Below are 22,473 nucleotides of genomic sequence, written 5' to 3' on the forward strand. Positions count from 1 at the left end.
AGGGTCATACGGACTCGAAACGTTAACTCTGTTTCTCTCTCCACAGATGCTGTTAGACCTGCTGAGATTTTCCAGCATTTTCTGTTTTTGTTTCAGATTTCCAGCATCCGCAGTATTTTGTTTTAACATATGTATCAGGCTGGTTTTTGAATAGCTGTGTTTCAGTTCTATTTCGCCTGAGGTATTTCTTTTTTCAATATTCGTTTTTATTTTTTATCCACTTAATTTTATTTTCATTTTTACTCATTGTTTTATCCCCACCTTTTATCCTATTTCCCCACCACCGTCCCCAACCCCCTACTCCACCCCCACAAGGGCCACCTGTCACTTGTTCATGTTGTTCTTTTCAGAGTGCTTACCCTTGTCCTGCTATTATCACATTCTGCTTTCTTACCTTAATGCCACTATCTGCACCTCCTTTAGCCCTTACCACTACCATTAACACCCCCATTGTCCTTTTGTTCATGACATCTTTGTCAACCTCTCTTTGCCCCCACCTATTGCTGGCCTTCTATCCTTCTCTTTAGCTCTGAAGAAGAGCCATATGGACTTGAAAAGTTAATTCTGTTTTTCTCTCCACAGATGCTGTTAGACCTGCTGAGTTTTTCCAGCATTTTCTGTTTTTGTTGCAGATTTCCAGCATTTGCAGTATTTTACTTTTACATACATATCAGGTTGGTTTTGAATAGCTGTGTTTCTGTTCTATTATCTCACCTGAAGTATTTCTCTAATGTATAAAGATGAGATGACTGGGTTGCAATTCTGCAACTTACCACTCTGTGGTGCCATGCTTGTGCAGTTAGGAGGTTCAGTTTTTACCAAAATAGTTGGAGCTCACTGCTTGCAAGGGTAGTGGAAGCAGAGACGGTGAATGATTTTCAAAGGAAATTGGATGGGTGCTTGAGGAAAATAAACTTGCAGGCCTATGGGGATAGAGGGGTGAATGGGGAATGATTAGATTGCTCTACAGAGAGCTGGTATGGACTCGATGGGCTGAATGGTCTTCTGTGCTGTAATAACTCAATGGATCTAGTTTTGGGTGATGGGGGCAAGGCTGACATTTATTGCCCATCTCCTGTTGCCCTTAGTTAGCGGTCAGAAGCCTTTACCAGATCCCATCTGGTGTATTGCATTTAGTCTGAGTGCAGCACATCAGGAAAGATGTATGGAAGGAAACAGGGCAGATTGAAATCAGGACAAAAAGGATTAACATATGAAGACAAGTTTGATAATTTTATCACACTTGCATCAGCTTTGATTTTTATGCTTAAACCCTGGAGTGGCACTTGAACATAGAATCTTATGATTCAGCAGAGAGTGTGCTACCAACTGAGCCACTGCTGACACACATTGCAGATATTAAAAAATAGAAAATGACTGTTATGCTTTCTGATAGAGCGATGATTAATGCATTTTCAGGGAAGGTGGTGGTGTAGTGGCATTGTCACTGGACTAGTACTCCGGAGACCCAGGATAATATTCTGGGGACCTGTGTTCAAATCCCATCCTGGTAGATGGAGTTAGAAGTTTAATGGTGATTATGAAACCATTGTTGTAAAAACCCATCTGGTTCACTAATGTCCTTTAGGGAAGGAAATCTTCTGTCCTCATCTGGTCTGGCCTACATGTGACTCCAGACCCACAGCAAGCCACTCTCAGTTCTCAAGGGCAATTAGGGATGCCCACATCCCATGAATTAATAAAAAAAGATTTTGAAAGTAAAACTTTGGGATAGTTCCTTGTGATTAGGAGCTGAATAAATGTTTTATACCAGAAGGCAAGTTTTTTTCCCAACAAGCAATTTATTTACATGATGTTTAATGTTACATCAAAAATTGATAAAGATTGTACATTAGGAGACAGCCTCATTGTACCTGAAATATCAGCAGGCAAAAAAAATAATAAATCCATAACATTGTTCTCTGTATCAATTATAAATCAGAATATATTTTTGCTGACAATTATATCATTTCGACAAATGACAAAGAATTTATTCCAACAGTTATAAATAGATTTTCAATTGCCCATGAGTGAAAATTTCTGTGTAAGTTTCAAAGTTGGCATTTAGATATAGATATATATTTGCTTTTTACAAAAAATATGAAACTGACTTGAAAAGCTCATTATTTGTCCTCGTAGCAAGTCAATGCATTGTCAGTTTCCAATGAAATAGGCATTAGAAATTACGGCATTTCTTCAGAGTGTATTTCATTTAAAATCTGCTCAATTTTTTTAAATATTATCCCACAATCACTTAAAACAGGTGTAGGTGGGGGGAGGAGGTGTGTGGGGAGCATTTGACCCATCATGCCTAAGCTAGCCCTTTGGAAGAGATGTGATAGTATAGTTAGGGTAACTACTGCATCCCAATACCTGACCACAGACAGGGCTACCCTGAGTTAATCCCACCTTCAATTACTCCAAAAGGGATATCGTAACTTCAGAGGGGGAGATTCCCATGCAAAACTCCCTCCCTAACAGCACTGTGGGTGTACCTACACCACATGGGCTGCAGCAGCTCAAGAAGGCGGCTCACCACCACCTTCACAAGGGCAGTTAGGAATGGGCAATAAATGCTGGCTTAGCCAGCGATGCCAACATCCCATGAAAGAATTTTTAAAAACTTTTCACCTCCCCGGGTGCGCAGAGGTGAAGCAATGCCGTATGGTCAAATGGGATTTCATCGCCAGGGACCTGCTTATCATGAAAATGCCCCTGACCTCTGATCTTTGGGAACAAATGAAAGTCTTTGTCAATTGTTATTCTGTGAAGGCAGGGGTCCTTTAAGAAAATCTGGTTGTCTTCAACTCCTCTCCCCACCTTTCAGCAATTGCCAGTCAAAAGGAAGGAACAGTGCAGTCACAATGGACCCAGTTTAAAGAGGAAGGTAGTTCAAAGTGCTCACAGATCTATCCATTACTTACTGCTCACGGTTGACAACCTGTCTGCATTCAAATCTTGTTTTCAGGGTTTCTCTGTAGGGTCCCTCTCTCTTTGTAGGGCAAGATCCAAAATGTCAGGAGAGATGGGAGCAGGAAGGGAGGGTGAAGCAATAAATTATGAAATTCCTACTTTCTTTTTTGGTCTTCTTTTACTGGAGGGATACTTTACACTGTGTTTCCACTCCACCCCAAACACCTACATCAAGATCTCCAATCTTCCTCCAGCTTGTATTGAAACCCGAGAGTCATCTCCTGCTGTAACTCCTATCCTTTGGAAGTCAAATCTGTGGAACTCACCTTCCTGGCTCACTGGCTTTCCACGATCCCACTCCCCACCCCACACACCCCGCCCTTTCCAAGCCCCAGCTTGCCTCAACTACTTCCTGATTGTACCCTGGCATTTTCAGCTGTCCATCCCACTTATGCCATGGACTCTGACTCTCCCCCCGAGCTTCTCAATGAACAGAAGTCTACAGAGGAGCTGAAATTGCACCATGCACTATTATTAATGGACAATTAAACATGTTGGCATGAAATCAGTGGCTTCTATTTTGATCAAAGATGATGTACCTGGAAGGCGCTGTAAGATGTACCATGTGGGCACTGTAAGGTGTAAGATGTGGGCACTGTAAGATGGAACATGTGGGCACAGTAACTTGTAACATTGGGCACTGTAAGATGTAACAAGGACACTGTAAGGTGTAGCGTGGGCACTGTAAGATGGAACATGTGGGCACTGTTACTTGTAACATTTGGGCACTGTAAGATGTACCATCTGGGTTCTGTACAATGTACCATATTGATATTGTAAAATGTACCATGTGGGCACTGTAAGATGTACCATGCAGGCAATGTAACTTGTTAATTTCTGGGCAGTGTAAGATGTTCCAAATGGGCACTGTAAGATGTAACACAGGCACTAAGATGTAAGATGTAATATCTGGGCACTGTACGATGTACCATATTGGCACTGTAGGATGTAACATGTGGACACTAAATTATAACATTGGACACTGTAAGATGTAACAAATAGGCAATATAAGTTGTAACTTGTGAGTACTAAGATGTAACATGTGCACTGCAAGATGTAACAAGGGCCATATAAGATGTACCATGTGGGCACTGTACGATGTACTATGTCGCTATGGTAAGATGTACCATATGGGTACTGTAAGATGAACCATGTGGTCTTGACCAGTCAAATTTGACTTGCCAATTAGCACCCTTTTCTCATAAATTGTTGTTCCCTTTGAAATTCGGCATTCTTGTGCCTGTCCTGATGAGTGCTAGGTGAAAAGCTTTGACAACATGTCTCTTTTTTCAGCAATCTTTTTACATGGCAGACCCCCCTCCCTCTTCACACTCAACACAGAGACACCTTTCTCCTTAATCCCCACTTACCTAAAACTCACACCTGTGGACTCTCTCCCATTGTTAGTCTCAATACCTCGAATAATTCACAGACCTTTACATCCAAGCTTTTTTTGACTAATCACTATTCTTGCATCTATCCTATAACCTATTTTCAACTGTAGGCAGGATCACAGCTAAACTCAAATAAAAGCAAAATACTGTGGATGCCGGAAATCTGAAATAAAAACAGAAAATGCTAGAAAAACTCAGCAAGGTCTGACAGCATCTGTGGAGAGAGAAATAACACCTTCTTTAGCCCTTACCACTGCCATTAACACTCCATTTGTTGTGTGCCCATGACACCTTTGTCAATCTCTCCTTAGCCCCCACCTGTCGTTGACCTTCTATCCAGCTTCACCTGCTCTGCATCCCTTAAACAGTATAAACTTAATCACATTTCTACCTCTCTTTAGCTCTGAAGAAGAGTCACACGGACTCGAAACGTTAACTCTGTTTCCCTCTCCACAGATGCTGTCAGGCCTGCTGAGATTTACCAGCATTTTCTGTTTTTATCACAGCTAAACTCAGTGATTCCCCCTACATAAGGGGAAAGAGTGTGGAGAGGGGCAGCTGGAAGTGGTGGTGGAGGAGAAGTCAAACAGAGAAAGCCACCCCATCGTCTTTTGCAGCCAGGCCTCCGCAGACCCGAGCACGAGTATGGTGGCCAGTGTCTTAACCTGAACAGAGAGGCGAATTGAAGGTTCACTCCCAGAACTCGAGCCATGAGAATAGGAAACTCCTTTTCAAAAGGAAAAAAAAACAGAGCACCTTGAACAACCCTCGTCAGGAGAAACCCCAAATTTATGGACTAAAATCCGCCCTTCCTCTTCCCGGCTCCTCGAACCCCACCTCCAACTTCAAATATTTTTAACTCGTTCCCTCTGTGAAACATATCGAGTTATTCAAATAGGAGCAGAGAATTGCATTTAACAAATTGTTTTGTCACATTTTCTGTAACAGGAGATCAATATTATTGTCCCCCTTTAAAACACAATAATATTTTAGCGAAGGTTTCTTTCAAACATATATTTAATGTTTTCTCTCCTATTTATATATATATATGTGTGTGTGTGTGTGTGTGGTATATGAAAATCATTACTTCGAAAACTCACAATCACCTTGGTGGAAATACAGTATTAACTTTGAGAGGCCCATCAGCCTCTCTTGTGTAAACTCTAAACATTTCTTTAATAGTGTCTGTACGGTTCCTGAAATTGTACATCATCAGACATCACCACGGCAACACATCTTTGCATAGGGAAATGAGAAATAGCCCTTTTAAAATCGTGCTTCCTGAATTCCTTGGAGGAGTTAGAAAAACTATTACAAAAAGTGACATGCTACTTTATTCTCTTAAAGTGGATTCAGTGACACAAACGAACTGTGATTTCAGATTTTAACCATATATATATATCACATTTACAATCTATATATACACAAGAGTTGTTGCTTATAAATAAAGTGTATGATTCTGTTCAAAAACGCAAATCTAACAGAGAGAGGCGGAAAAGATGGTCGGATTAAATATAGGCACAGCAACGTAGTGATGGGCAATTCATGAAGGATAACTGAAGCAGCGAGTTCCTATTTACACAGAAATAAAGACAGAGCTATTTCAGTAGAATTTTCCCAGAGTCAACCTCATCCAGTCAGACCAGCTACACAGGTTACTTGATTTTGGGTTTGTTTTCCTCGCCTCGGCAGAATGGGAGTTGAGAAGTCATTTTCAGGGAATTTTTCGAGCCGTCAATCTTCATTTTGTGTGACCCTGGATTACTGCTCCATTTCTGTGTTCTGCACACTACCAGGGAACAGTTTAGAACCCCCCACGCCCATTTAACATCCAGCGGGAGATTTCCCTCGACCCCCAGAGGCAGATAGTGATTTAGTCTGTCTGGGTCAAGCATGCATTGAGGCCCAGGTATTAATGTTGCCCAGGGCTCCCACTGCCAATGTTAAGGGTGATCAGTGTGGGGTGGGGTCCGCTGTTCTCCTCAGCATCCAATTGGATTTTGCTTTGACTTAAAAGCAGGGCTTTTAACTCTGGATTACTCCTGATTTCCCTACTTCTCTCCCAGCTTCCAGATTACGCCTTGCATCCTGCCCCTCTTTGAATCCGGATCATTCAGTGTTTCATAGGCTCATAGATGTTTTCAGCACAGAAGGTGGCCATTCGGCCCATCGTATCCACGCAAGACAACAAAGATCTGACTACACTAATCTCATTTTCCAGCACGTGGCTCATACCCCTGGAGGCTATGGCAATGCAAGTGAATATCTAAATACTTCTTAAACATTATGAGAGTTTCTGATTCGACCACCCTTTCAGGCAGTGAGTTCCAGACTCCCACCACCCTCTGGGTGAAAAGATTTCTCCTCAATTCCCCTCTTAGCCTTCCACCTCTTACCTTAAATCTATGCCCCCTGAATTTTGACCCTTCAACTAATGGAAAAAGTGCCTTCCTATCCACCCTATCTATGTCTCTCATAATCATATACATCTCTATCAGGTCCCCTCTCAACCTTCGCTGCTCCAAGGAAAACAACCCCAACCTATCCAATCTTTCCTCATAGCTCAGAACCTCCAGCCCAGGCAGCATCCTGATAAATCTCTGCACCCCCTCCAGTGCAACCACATCCTTCCGATAATGTGGTGACCAGAACTACACGCAGTACTCCAGTTGTGGCCAAACCAGCATTTTATACAGTTCTAGCATAACCTCCCTGCTCTTATATTCAATCCTCACTGGATTTAAATCCCTCTGCTGACCTAATGTCCCTGTATTATTAGTGGTGCAGCAGCATAACCACTCTGCCACTGCCCATGCCAAGGGAGGAGATGCAGAGCTGCTATTCGCCAGGAACGCTTCTGGTGAGAGACGTTCAAGGGAGAAAGCTTCAGTATTCTTGTCCCAAGGTGGTTCAACGCACAGGGGTGGCAGCCACCTGAAACAACCCCAGCATTGGGATGGTTTGAGGATCATGTGGGATACACCATTATTCATCGTGTGGGATATATCATTATTCATCATGCGGGGATATTATCATTATTCATCCAGTGCACGAGGATGCATTTCAGCTTGGAAAGTAGGCATGGTGCAGAACTTTCAGCCACGATTTTACTGAATGATGGAGCAGGCCCGAGGGGCTGAATAGCGCCCCTAGTTCTTGTGAAAATACACACACGCATTAGGAGATCTGGTGTATTTGTGTTGCTGTCCACCTTCGGATAGCTGTAACTAAAAAGGTCGAGGCCTGTGTCTCACCCTGTCTGCTAATTAACCCTCCAGGATTGTGCTGGAGGACAGGGTTAATCTCCAAAACAATGCATTTTTAATTTTCTCTGATCATTTTCCTTTAATAATATTTGAGATGGGTGTGGGAGTGTGGGGGTGGGGCGGGGGGGAATGTGGCTGGTGGGTGCATGGGAGGCTATTTTACCGGGCGGGGTGTTTGAAAGCAGGAGTTTATGTGGTCAAACCTCCAGGAATGAGAGTTGGTGACTTTACTGGCAGCTCCTGTGGTCAGCAAGGGAAAGGGCAAGATGCTGAAAACACATGGATTGTGTCTGAACCGGCAAATATCCATTTAATTTCTGCCACTTTAGTGTTAAAATAAGAAATAGACAACCCCCTCCCCCACCGTAGACATGTCACAACTCTAGCTGTATTCTGGCTGTTGCCTGTTGATTTACTGGAGACAGAAGGGACTCTGCCTGTTAAGATAGGTAAGAGTTCTACTGTAGTTTAAGATCCAGAAGGAGTCCACTTAGCACTGATCCCTAAAGTTACTTTACCCTTTAAGTGGCTCTATTTGCTCTCCAGAGCTAGCTTCCCCCTTTAAGAATCCATCAGTGACAGTGGTGGCCGTGAGAATTACTTTCACCTTTACCATACCATAATTTCCAGTACTGATCCCAGGAGTACTGACCCCTTTAAGAGCCCATTAGTGACCCAATTGATGCTGAGACGCATTCCTCTTTAAGAATGCCACCATGGGCTGGAATGACCAAGTGTTACCTTCTCCTTTAAGGGGTTATTGCTAACCTTCCCTTCAATGTCAGGTTAATACCAACCATTCCTTCAAGAAAAAAGGGATTCTCCCATCAACAATCTTCTTTTCTTTTCCTTTCTCTCAACTCTTTTCTTAAGCAAGAACTTGTTTTAAATTAAATATCATTCTAAGTTACTTTTCACCAACATTGTATTTTTCAGACAGCTTTCAATTGGCATGGACTTTGACACTATTTCTATCTCACTCTCTCAAAAGACACTGCAACATAGGTTCGCGCAGTCCCAATTGTACAAAATAAGCATTGACAATTCTTAGAAGGCATGCAAAGTGAGACTGCGCTGTCCCTTTAAATAAAGGAGGCTGTATTCCCCTCCCCCTCCACCCCCACACCCACCCGCGACACTTGCTTTCCCTTTGTCCTTCTCACATTCATTAAAAATGTTTACACGCTCTCACATCAAGTAGTTCAGTAGGAAATGACACAACGAAGAAGCCTTCAGAGGCAATAAGTCCAACAAAGCGGTGAGGGGACCTTCAAATATTAACAAAAAGTCACCAATCAGCTACCCACCTCCCCTCTCCTACAAACTATCTCTGACCCCAAGAGGTCACTGCAGCCTCAGCTGTAATACCAACCCGTTTGCAGACCACAGGCCCCTTTCCCTATGAATCAAAAATAAATATGTCAAAATCAGAATTATGTTTTCTTTGTTTTAAACACAATCTTCTTTATATTTAATATTTTGTTTATTTGTAAATACTTTTGAATCAAAAATGTTTGGAGTTTCTCTATAAATATCGGGTTGGAGGAGGACACAGTTGGACCAGACTTGCTCCAAGAGTTCAATATTCAAATGACCCCTAAAGCTCATAGACTCAGAGAGGTTTACAGCATGGAAAGAGGCCATTCAGCCCATCGTGTCTGCACTAGTCAACAAAGATCTGACTACACTAATCCCATTTTCCAGCGCTTTGCCCATAGCCCTGGAGGCTATGGCAATGCAAGTGAATATCTAAATACTTCTTAAATGTTATGAGAGTTTCTGATTCAACCATCCTTTCAGGCAGAGAGTTCCAGACTTCCACCACCCTCAGGGTGAAAAAGTTTCCCCTCAACTCCCCTCTTAGCCTTCTACCTTTTACCTTAAATCTATGCCCCCTGGTTATTGACCCCTCTACTAATGGAAAAAGTGCCTTCCTATCCACCCTTTCTATGCCCCTCATAATCATATACACCTCTATTGGGTCCCCTCTCAACCTCCGTTGCTCCAAGGAAAACAACCCCAGCCTATCCAATCTTTCCTCACAGCTCAGACCCTCCAGCCCAGGCAACATCCCAGTAAATATCCTCTGCACCCTCTCCAGTGCAATCACATCCTTCCTATAATGTGGTGACCAGAACTGCACACAGTACTCCAGTTGTGGCCTAATCAGCTACCAGTTGAAATCCAAATTGAGGCCGCCCTATTTATTTTAATCTCGAATGTTAAGTCATACTTCCTGTTTATGTCCTTTCAGACATTGCAACCAAAGTCACATCTCCCATCGGTTGATCTGTGAGGTTCAGTGCGCAGTATATGCGGCAGCTATGTTCATGCACACTATCCTCAAACGCAATTGTTAAACGGGCCTCATTAAATAAATGACATGGGGGATGTGGCTGACACTGATAGGCTGGTATTTATCACCCTTGCCTTAGTAATAGTCAGCTACCCAGTGGAGTGACGTGTAAACCAAATCAGGGAAACTCTTTCAAGTTATCAACAGTCACAGATTGCAACTCTTTCGAGTACAATCACAGTTCTTGGTTTCCAGGAGTGGGACATGAACCCACAACCCTCTGATTCAAAGGCGAGGGTGCTATGAACTGAGCCACAGCTGACACCTCCCAAATCAGGGAAGAGGAATAAAAACAGAAAATGTTGGAAAATCTCAGCAGGTCTGGCAGCATCTGTGGAGGGAGAAACAGTGTGATCCTTCTTCAGACTCGAAACGTTAACTCTTGTTTCTCCCTCCACAGACGCTGTCAGACCTGCTGAGCTTTTTCCAGCATTTTCTGTTTTTATTTCCGATTTCTCCAGCTTCCGCAGTGTCTTATTTCAGCGGGGAAGAGGAATTTGGTGGGGGTTTTTCCCGCACGACCGGTTTAGCTTTAGTTAAAATGTCAAACCGACGGCTTTTTAGGGTCCAAAGATGACGAGATTTACCGAATTAAATTTCACAAGTTTACAGCAGTGGCCAGAGTAGAGTTTGCAACCTCCACACTGGCCGACCCCTTCCCACTCTGTAAACACAGAGTACTGTGTTACACACTGGCAACAAAGCTAAACAAGGCAAGGTTCCTTCCGTGAGACCAAACTGAGAGAACTCCTCTCCACCCCATACCCTCTCTGCCCAAGATATATATATATATATATATCCTAACTATACTCAGTTCTGCAGAAGGGTCGTGAGGACTCGAAACGTCAACTGATTTCTTCTCCACCGATGCTGCCAGACCTGCTGAGTTTTTCCAGGTAATTCTGTTTTTGTTTTGTGATATATATATATATTTTTTTTTTTTTACTTATAAACTTTTTTTTAAATAACAAAGTGTGAAAATTACATACAGGTTTTAAGAAACGAACAAGCAAAAATAATTCCCCTAGAAACCTCCGCTAGCGACAGTGGCGATTTAATGCATCTTATCATCATCCTCTGCACAACACCCCCCCCTCCCTCCCTCTCAGTGACCCGTTTAAAATATAAAGGCAGTATCGAATGCAGATGACGGGGCAATTCCCCTGCCAATTACACCAAGAGCCCACAACTGCTATAAATCACTTGGGATTGCACTGTGTAAACTGTCTCTCATTCACTGCTGTAGCTCTGGGCGTGAGTTTGGAGACTTTTTTTTTTGCTGTAGTTGAAGAGTAAATTGAAACCACAATTACTCCCCTCCCCATCCCCATCTCATTGGCTGTCACAGCGGAGTCACGATTCATTCGAAGCTAAATGGGATTGGCGGCTGTGTTAGAGAGATGGATAGAGGAATGTCAGAGAAATGCAAACGTTCACTCTAGTAAAAATCAAACCGGGCGACGGAGTTTTTACTCACTAATATCGACATATTTTGCAATCACTTTCAAGGTAAATAAATATGGTCCCGTTTCTTAAAACGATCGGAATTACTGACGCTGAAAATATCCAACGCCCTCTCCCCCCCCCAACCCCAAACAATATTCTGCATTTTAATGTTTTGTGCTTATTAAAATTCATGAGATCCTGCCGACAGCCATAAAGAAATAAAGACATAACTAATCTGCCTGCAGACACCCTGGGTAGTCCCAAAGCGCTTTCCGTTACTTCTTGAGCTGTAGTCGTGAGTTCACTCTCACACTAACACAGAGGTAAAGTTTCACTGAACAATCTCGCCTTGGTACTCAGACCAGGCCAAATGTTCTTTGGTCCACTGGGTCAGCTTGGATCAACGCTTGGTCCTTCAGAGGCTTGGCAGGCCCCTACAGTATTTACCTATTCTAACAATGGCAAACTTAGCATCTTGCTGCTGCTGCTGCAGGGAAATCTTGGCAAAATAACAAAACACTTATATATCTGTAAATTGAACAAACATTCTTGGGTTTTTTTTGTGTGTTTGTAACTGACGCAGTAAGCAAAAACTTTTATTCCAATCGTTTCATAATATATATATATTTTTTTCTTCTTTGAAAAGTGAGCTCAATATTCAATTTGTCACTACACCCTGAATAAAGCTAATCCGGGATCTCCAGGAAGCAAGCTTCAGGGTTTTACACTGCCTTCTCTTTAATCATTATTATTTCCGCACTTGTGTATGTTGGTGTGCGCGCACACGTGTGATGGTGTGTTTATGTACAGGTGTCAGCATCTGTAAGTGCAGTTTGAGAATGCACAGGTGTATGCAAATGTGAATGTGCTTTCATGTGTGCACGCAAGTGTGTATGTTAGTGAATGATTATGCAAGTATGTTCACGTGTGTATAATTGTGTGTATATTTGGGCACATGTGTATATGACTGTGTACATGTACACATATATGTGACTGCATATGTACGTGTGTATGTGACTGAGATTGTGAAAACATGAGTGTGCAAGTATAAGTGTGAGTGTGCAGCTGTGTTCAAATTTCCATTATTCCATTTCCTTGTGCTTTTAGGAGGTCCAAGATTAGCTTTCAGTGTCAGGGCTAGTGTCAGGGGAAATCTTAGGCTTTTCAATGAGAGACTTGTACAGCTCAGAGTTCAAGAACCTAGGGAAGGAATCCCTGTGCATTAGGCTGTATATCTGTAGCTGGGCGTCCTCAAACATAAGAGGGCATGGATTCATCAAGTTCCTGTTGACTATTTCTCGCACACGAGAGTCAAGACTCACCTGCAAATAGCACAAAGAAAAAATAACTGAAGTGCACATTTAATTATTACACAATCTCACTCGAGGCTATTCAGCATTGATCTGATGCAGACTTTATGCTTCATTTCAGCCCTTTCACGGCCATTCTCATAATTGCCTCTGTCCTAAAGGACATGATGATCTGTATGTTGAAAGTGGACACTAACTGATGGTTGAATACTCATCAGTAAAGGCATCACTTTCATCACACACTTGAGCTTCCCTGCAGAGGCCTTGAGTCACTGCTGAGAAGTGAGGCTGATTTATGCCTGATCATTGCTGCCTCAGTCACTGTTTGACCCGAACGCCCTCCATTGCCCAGTTATTAAAAGCAGTGTCCAACGATGAAATTGAGCCATTCAGATCAGGAAAGCCTCAATCCAGTCCCAACCACAATGGCCAGTCTCATTAATGGTCATCAAAAGACATGGCCAATGGCCAGTGCTATTAATGGTCAGTTACATTAGTGGTGTAAATTGGCAATGATGTTACTATTCAATGTCATCAAGTTGTCCCCATAGCCAACAGTGCAAAGTACACCATGCCAATGATCACTGCTGTCTGTTGTCAGCACCATGAAAGGTTAATATCAATGGTCATCCATTTCGGCAGTGTTAGGAAAGATAAGTGTTGTGAATGGACAATATAATGAATGCGCATTGGTCAGTATTATGAATGTCCAGTTCTATGAAAATCTAGTGGTCAGTATGGCAGTTCCATCAGTGGTCAGTATTAATAATTAGCCCATAGTCAGTATGAATGGCAATTGCTAAGACTGGTCAGTATTATGAATGGCCAGTGGTCAGTGTTATGGTGAATGCTGACAGAGCAGGTGGTCAGTATTATTAATGGCCAATACTAGTGTTATGAATGACCAGTGGTGTCAGTGGTCAGCACTGTTAATGCTAAGTTCTGCCAAAGCTCACTATTATCAATTACCAACTTAGAAAGCATCTTCCATTTACTTGTGGTTGTGTGTGTACCTCCAACTTGACTACAGTATTTGAGTGCTGCAATTAAAGGGATCAAATTTAATTGGCCTCAATGTACCCAGTCTTTGTTTTCTAAAACATGGAAGTTCAGGCATGCAAGCGTTTACAAAATTAAAATCTAAAACAGTATCGCATCTATAGCCAATGGATTATGCCTTATCATTGGCAGGGCGAACCCTGGGAGGGGGATGGAGTGGTGGAATCCTGGCTATTAACAGTCCCAGGGCTAACCATAGGCTGTGCTAGTCATGGTTGGTCCTGATCACTGGCACTATTGTGAAATTGTTCATATTTGTATCACTGACAATATTCCTCATTAACAGTCCAGGCAGAAAATAACCACAGATAGCACTCACATCTGTGACAGTAATACAAACAAGAGTACTAAACATCAGCAATACTAATTATAGACAGTATTAATCATACACAGCACAAACTTAAATACTAATCCTTTACAGTACTAATTATTGACTGTAATCACATGGTACAAAGAGATCAAAATTAATTTATCAATTAAATTTATAACCAATGAGAGTACTCATTAATATAATCAATTATTAACAATAGTATCCATTAATATAACTAATCATAGACAATACTAAATCTTAATCACTAACTGTATAACTCAGTAACATTACTAATTGACATCAGAAATTATTGATAGTATTAATCTTTGACGGTACTAATCATTGACAGTACTTACCTATACTCACCTTCTCCTTTCAAAATAGAATATATCAGAAGGAAAAGAAATAGCACAATCTCTAACGTTATCTGAGTGCCTTAGTCTTGTGTTTGCCTGCAGAAATTCTCTCACCTCTCTTGGAGACAGTATTGAAATGTAATCTTCGTATATTGTCCTTGCTCTTTCTGCAACCACCTTCGTGTTCTTTTCCTTTTTGAAGTCTTCACATGCTAGCCAAAAGAGCATGTTCTCCTCACTGTACTCCGTCCGCAGAAACTCACGGAAAACATTCCTGCCGGCTTCAGTCCTCATCACCTTGTCGAAACCCTGAGTCCAGGATGTGATTTCCTCCATTGAGGGCAGAGGATTGCTAGTTAATAAAAGGAAACAAATGGTTTGGTAAATCGATCCACTCCCGCTAAAATTTACCAGCGTAAAGATTGAACTTGGGAATGCCTTAAAATCCTTACTTATGTAAACCATAGAGGTCTAGAGCATCAAAAGAGGCCATTTGATCCATCATGTCTGTGTTGGCTCTTTGCAAGATCAATCCAACACCCTTTCTACAATCTTGTATATTCCTGTTTCAAGGAATGATCCAGTTGTCTCTCAAGAGATGCAATGATCTCTCCTTTGAACACACCCTGTGGCAAAGCGTTTCATACCACAACAGCCCTGTAAAGAAACACTTTCACCTCATTTCCTTCATGATAATGCCTCATCACTGACTGCCCAAGGGTGAGGAGGTGTCTTTGACATTCACTATTAAGACCCTTCCTTATTTTAAAAGTCTCAATTAAATCTCTCCTAGGCCTTCTCTGTGTCAATGGAAATAGTCCCAGGCTCTGAAGTCTCTCCTGATGAGCTATAGTTTCCCATCATTAGCATCATCCCAGTAAAACTTCACTGTTTTCTCTCTGTAACTTCTGTCCTTTCCACATTGGGTTCCCAAAACTGCACAAAGTACTCTACCTGTTACCTAACTAACCATTACTTCTTTACCCTCGTATGTTTTTGCCTCTATTAACGAAACCAAACACACTGCAGACCCTTTAAAAAATACTTTCTCTACTTGCATTAGAAACCACAGGGAATGCTGCATTTGCACTCCTAGATCTCTCTCTCCACCTCTCCCAGGAGTCACCAACAGTGACTTCCTGTCGAGTACACACACCCCTTTCTTGTTTTTCTTCCCAAAGTGCATTATCTCACACTTGCATTTTCCATCTTCCTGCCCATTCTGCCAACCTGTTTACATCTCCCAAGGGTCTTTCACAAATCTCGTGGCTGTTTGTCCAATCTGCTACCTTAGTGTTGTCAACAAGTTGAGATTGTGTGCCCTGTGCTCAAACCCTGATCATCTGTGGATGCAGAGAACAAATGTGGCCTTAGCGTGGTCCATGCCAGTTATTTACCCTAACACTTCATCTCTGATCCAATGACCAATGTTTTATCAAAGCTGCTACTGCCTTATACAATCTAAAAGCCTTTCATGAGGCACCTTATTGAATACCTTCTGAAAATCTAAGCACCTACCCTAACTCTTTATCTGTTCAGCCACATAATAACTTTCGAAGACATTTGCCAAACATAGACAAAAGCAAAATACAGCAGATGCTAGAACTCAGAAAAACAGCAGGTCTAGCAGCCTCTGTGGAGAGAGGAACAGAGTTGCTGTTTTGGGTCTGTGACCAACTGATTAAAGTTCTGGTGAAAGATCACAGACCTGAAATATTAACTCCAGTTTTCTCTCTCCACATATGCTTCCAAGCCTGCTGAGTATTTCCAGCACTTCCTATTTTTATTTGACAAACACAGCTTGCATTTGACAAACGCATGTTGACTGCCCTTAGTTAACTGATGCATTTCTACATACTCATGCATTTTATCTCTTATTACAAATTCTAAGATTTTGCCCACAATTTGACATCAGAGTAATTGGTGTATTGTTAGGGGTTTATCCATCACTCTCTTTTTGAATACATTGCTTCAACCTTTGAGAAGAGAGCTTGTTCTGACGCACAGCACTATGATCAAAGGTTTCTCTATTTAGAACAAAATCAAACATGCTTTTCATATGCTGTATACAATTTCACTACAAATACAAAGCAGAACATTTCTCCCTCTGATTTATACAGCACAGACGCTCATTTGGTTTTACATGGTTGAGATTTAGGAGGCAGAATATCTACTAAGTGGCACCATCAAATCATACAGAGTCAACATCCTGGGGGTGGGGGTGAAACCAGTGGCCAGAAGCTTAACTTGGACCAGTCACATCAACACCTTGAGTACAACAGTAGGCAGAGGTTAAGTACTCAAGTGGATCCCCTCCTCACCCCTCAAAGCCATGTACACATGTCAAGTCAGGTATGAAAATAAATGGTCTCTGCTTGCCGGGATGGGTGTAACCACTGCAATCACTCAAGAACTCAACACCAACCAAGACAGAGCAGCCCATTTGGTCAGTGCCTCTAGACTCCATGTCCACTCCTTTCACTCTAAGCTGTAGTATGTACCATAGAAAAGAGCTCACTAAACTGACTTTTCCAACATCTCCCAGCCCCATGACCTGTACTCCCAAGAAGGACGAGAACAGCACCACTGCCTTTACGTGCCCCTCTAAATTCCCCTCCTGAGTTGAGTGTACATGGCCATTCCCTCATTGTCCTTAGATCAATATTCTGGAACTCCCTACCCACCACCGTGGAGGGAGCAGCAGCATCACAGGGCTTCAGGGATTCAAGGAGAAAGCCCACCATCACTTTCTCAGGGCATCGAGGGGTGGACAATAAATACCTATCTTGCCCACACTCAGCCAACAAATGACAAAAAGACTCCACTTTGAAACAATGAGAGGACTTTTCCTTGAGGGAGTCTGTCTCCCTCGTCTTTTAGCTTCATGGGGTCCATCCAGCTGTCTGCTTACCAGCTGAGATAATTGGGGATCAGGTTGTGAAACTCACCTCCGTTGGCTATAATTTGTTGAAGGCTGACACATGCACAATAGCCAGGCTAAGTGATGTATTCCAATGCACGATAAATTATTGCTTGACAGGTAACTTGGCAACTGGAGGATTTGTAGCAGATCTTAAGATCTGAGCATTTAGAAAACAATGTGCGAGATCTTAAAACAGCAAAAAGATTTAGCATTTGGGTACACGTGACTTTTACCTGTTGATATCCTCTCGTTCCTTCTTTCTCATGAACTGGGTAAGGCCGTTTGTCTCCATTTCTCTCTCAGTTCTGACAAAGGATCACAACCTGAATCGTTAACCTGTCCCTCTTTCCCTCAGGCACTGTCAGGTTTGCTTTACTCCCAGGCCCTTTCCTCTTTTTATATCACCCCTGTTGCTGTTGCTGTGAGGCTGCTTTGATTGGCCAGACTGGCTCGCCTGTTTACTGAGCGACATACTTGTTTTTGTAATGTGTATGTGGACAAGCGAAAAACAATGATGGGATGTGCTCATGTACAGAACACAAACAAGTCTATAAACAGGCACATAGCTCCACAACTCAACAACACTGCCACTGTTGGAAGGATAATTCCCCAATGGGGAACTAAATTCAACTGACAGAAACACACTGGAAAGTGGAAAATGTTAAAGGGCTCATCTGCCAAAGAGCACATGGGACACACTCTCCACTTTAAAATAAGGTTGGTTCTACTTGATGCTCAGTCACTTCAATATGCTTGTGAAAAAAACTTCCCATATTTACTCTTCCTCAAATTGGCCTGGGCTTTTCTTTTTAAAAACAGTTCATTTTTTTGCCTCTCCCATGCCGGAGATCACATAGTTTTTGTAATGTGTATGTGGACAAGCATGTGGTGGGATGGGCCTTGGGTAGGGGGGACATATATACTCTGACACACGAGGTACTGTGACACAATTGTGCGGGACAGGCTGAGTCGGACCAAAGGGTTACTTCCTGTCTATTATTAACCCCATGTTTGTGAAAGGGCTACTCTGACAGCACACTCACCCAAGTCAGAAGGTGTGCATTCAAGCCCCACTCCAGAGACAGGAGCACAAACCCAAGCTGACTCTCCAGTGCCAAACTGAAGGAGGGCTGCACTGTCAGAGGTGTCATATTTTCAATGAGGCGTTAAACCCTGACTTTGTCTTCCTCTCAGATTATAGAGTCATGTGGTGATTATAGCACAGAAGGAGGCCATTCAGCCCACTGGATTGCTCTACAGAGAGCCAGCATGGACTCAGTCAGCCCCCTCCCCGGCTCTATTCCCAGCAAGTTTATTTCCCTCAAGCCTCCATACAATTTCCTTTAGGAATCATTCATCATCCCCACTTCCACCACCCTCTTAGGCAGCGAATTCCAGGTCATTACCACTCGCTCCATAAAAAAAGTCCTTCCTCACATCCCCCCCCTGCGTCTCTTGCCTAAAACTTTAAAGTTGTGTCCCCCTAGTTCTTCTACCACCAGCTAAAGAGAACGACTTTTCTTTGTACCTTATTGAAACCTGTCATAATTTTGTGCACCTCTATCAAATCTCCCCTCAATCTCCTTTGCTTCAAGAAGAACAGCCCTAACTTCTCCAACTTGACCTTGTAGTTAAAATCCCTCATCCCTGGAACCATTCTGGTAAATCTCCTCTGCACCCCCTCAAGGACCATCACATCCTTCCTTAAGTGTGGTTACCAGAACTGGACGCAATACTCTAGTTGTGGTACAGCACAGCTTCCCTGTTGCTGTACTCAATATCCATGTTTATGATGCCCAAGATCCCATGTGCTTTGTTAACCATTATCTCAATGTCCCGACACCTTCAGAAATCTATGCACATGGTCCCTCTGTTCCTGTACACTTTTTACAGCCATGCCATTAAGTCTATATTGCTTCTCCCTATCGCTTCTGCCAAAGTGCCTTACTTCAAACTTCTCAGTATTAAATTCCATTTGCCATTTGTCTGCCTTTTTTGCTAGCCTACCTGTATCCTGTTGCAGTCAGTTTGGGAACACCATTTTTATCATCCTCCAGTCTGAAAAATAACTATTTACTATGACTCACTGTTTACCATCCTTAAGCCAATTGTTTATCCAACACTGACCCCACTATTCCATAGGCCTCAGTTTTGTTAACCAGCCTTTTATGTGGGGCCTTGGCAAACACTTTCTTAAAGTCCACATAGTCAACATCCATTTGCTTCATCAAACTTCTCTCTTACTTCATCAAAAAATTCAATTAGGTTAGTCAGGTACAATCTGCCTTTTACAAATCCATGCTGGCTCTCCTTAATGAAGTCAAACCTCTCCAAGTTCCTGTTAAATTTTCATGGCTTATTGTTTCTATACCCTCACCCATTGCTGATGTTAAACTGAACAGCCTGTAGTTACTGGGAATGTCCTTATACTCTTGCTTGAATAAATGTGTCACATTTGCCATTCTCTAATCCACTAGCATGATTTTTTTTTTATTCATTCATGGGATGTGGGTGTCGCTGGCTAGGCCATAATTTATTCACATTCCTAATTACCCTTGAGAAGGCAGTGGTGAGCTGCGTTCTTGAACTGCTGCAGCCCATGTGGTATTGGCACACCCACAGTGTTGTTAGAGAGGGAGTTCCAGGACTTTGACCCAGTGACAGTGAAGGAACCGTGATATATTTCCAAGTCAAGATGGTATGTGACTTGGAGGGGAACTTCCAGGTGGTGGTGTTCCCACGTATCTGCTGCCCTTGTCCTTCTAGATGGCAGTGGTCATGGGTTTGGAAGGTGCTGTCAAAGAAGCCTTGGTGAGTTCCTGCAGTGCATCTTGTAAATGGTACACACTGCTGCCACTGTGCATTGATGGTGGAGGGAGTGAATGTTTGTGGATGGGGTGCATATCAAGTGGGTTGCTTTGTCCTGGATGGTGTCAAACTTCTTGGGTGTTGTTGGAACTGCACTCATCCAAGCAAGTGGAGAGTGTTGCATCACATTCCTGACTTGTGCCTTGTAGATGGTGGACAGGCTTTGAGGAGTCAGGAGGTGAGTTACTCATCACTACATTCCTAGCCTCTGAACTGCTCTTGCAACCACAGTATTTATATGACTAGTCCAGTTCAGTTTCTGGTCAGTGCTAACCTCCAGCATGTTGATATTGGGGGTATTCAGCGATAGTATTACCAATAGTTTGTTGGTAGTACAGAATTTGTGTATTGCGGAAAAAAGAGACATGTTATAGCTTTTTGTCTTGCACTCATCAGGGCATTTCACAAGAATACCAGTATAAGGGGAAAACAACAATTTACACAGTATGAGAAGAGGGTGCTGATTGGTTGGCAAGTGGACTCTGATTGGTAGAGGTGATGCCATGGAGAATGCAACAGTTGATGGTGACTGACAATTAATTGCCAGCACTGTTTGAAATTTAAACCAGGTAGTTTGACCCTGATTGGTCAAGGCATTGCCCTGAGGAATGAGTCAGTGAATGGCTGTCACTTATTTTGTTTAGCTGAAACGGGCACAATGTGTTTACATGTTCTTTCTGTCTGCAAAGAACAGGGCCCTGAGTATTAATATTTGGAGCTTCCAGTACACACAATGCACCACATTGCAAGCCCGACTGACAATCTTAAATTTATTCTCAGAGTAATTCTTAGCACACTGAGGATTATTTAGTAAATGTTGTCCAATCGCAGAATCACATCTAATGTTGGACACCGTGTTTTGAGTTTTGCAAGCACGGGCTGGTTGGGTAGGGTCTGTACCTTGCCCCTTGCGAACAGTGGCTGGGACATGCTATTTGATACGATCTGCCAGTCTTTGGGATGTACAGCTTACCTAGCATTACACTGGCACTGAAATTCATATACCACATTACTCATTCGTGTGATAAGCAGAACGTCTTTTTGGCTTGATGGCAGCATCCTGTTAGTGGCGAATGCCATTTGTGCTGCTACTGCATATTAGCAATGTGAAACAGCTAGCTTCACCTGTTGCTCAATTTTTTGAGATACCTCGCCCTTCCAGAGTAATCTGGGGTAGACTGGGCACTTTTCAAGGCCGAAAGTGATGGCCTTAGGCCCATTCATGAGTTTGCGCAATGTACAGTGCCAAATGATCTGATTAGGGTAGCTATTAACCTGCAGGATGCCTTTGATGCACCTATTTCAGCATTAAGCTTGTGTGGCAAGCAAATGGCTTATGCCCTATTTACAAGGTTGCCAATAATACCAACTTTATAGTGTGTGGAACTGTAAGAATCCCAACGCGTATATTGACCAGTGAAGGTAGGCTTGCAGTAGACCGTGGTAGAGAACCCCCCCTGGCAGATTTATCAACTGGTACGTCAAGGGAGGGGAGTTCATTTTACTGCTCCATTTCAAAGGTGAATTTGAGCGCAGGATGGAGCCCATTAAGACATGTAAGGAAATTATTACATGCAGCTGTGGATTTAAATATAGTGAACGTATCATCCATATATCAGAGATATGTGAGGGGTAGGAGGTTGGGTGTCATTCCATTGAGGTCACGTTTCTCATGGAACACAACAATTATGTTTGCGAGAGCTGAGCCTAGAGGGGGTCCCATGGTAACACCCAATATTTGGGTGCACATGGTGTCATTAAAACTGAACTCAACCACACGAGCTGCCGAGTTCATAAGTTCAATGAATACTGATTCATGCAATGGTGGCGGGTCTAGATTTCCATGACATAGCGCTGCAGTAAAACACCTGTGGCTTCCTAAAGTGGAACATTGGTGAATAGGCTAGCAATGTCAAATGAGGACATGGACACAGCATTGCTATCAATATGCAAGTCCCGTATGTTCTTCGCAAATATGAAGGAATGCTTCACATTGAAAACTTGCTCAAAACTGGTTCTAACAATTCTCCCAACCATTTGGCCAATTCATGTTGTGCAGAATTGGTCACAGTAAGATAGGGGTGTAAAGGGACATCACTTTTGTGCGCCTTGGGCAGCCCATAGGTACACGGATACAGCACACTGTGAGGACAGACCCTGTCATATATATCAGGCATCAGCTCATCGCTCTTACATGAGTACAGCAAGCTGT

At 42.7% G+C, this 22,473-nt stretch overlaps 1 protein-coding gene across 1 annotated transcript in view; it reads right to left on the minus strand.

Moving 5' to 3' along the window:
* Window positions 1–11,997: 11,997 nt before the first annotated feature.
* The window catches only part of LOC144689960 (regulator of G-protein signaling 17-like), an 81,359-nt gene continuing 70,883 nt past the window's right edge, over window positions 11,998–22,473 (minus strand). The window contains exons 4-5 of the mRNA XM_078557487.1: window positions 14,585–14,822; window positions 11,998–12,757 (exon numbers count right to left, since the gene is read on the minus strand). Coding sequence (XP_078413613.1) covers window positions 12,554–12,757; window positions 14,585–14,822 — 442 coding nt within the window. The 3' untranslated portion in view covers window positions 11,998–12,553. The remainder of the gene's footprint in view (window positions 12,758–14,584; window positions 14,823–22,473) is intronic.

Source organism: Cetorhinus maximus, chromosome 14 (genome assembly GCF_964194155.1).
Source record: "Cetorhinus maximus chromosome 14, sCetMax3.hap1.1, whole genome shotgun sequence".
Classification (NCBI taxonomy): Eukaryota; Metazoa; Chordata; class Chondrichthyes; order Lamniformes; family Cetorhinidae; genus Cetorhinus; species Cetorhinus maximus.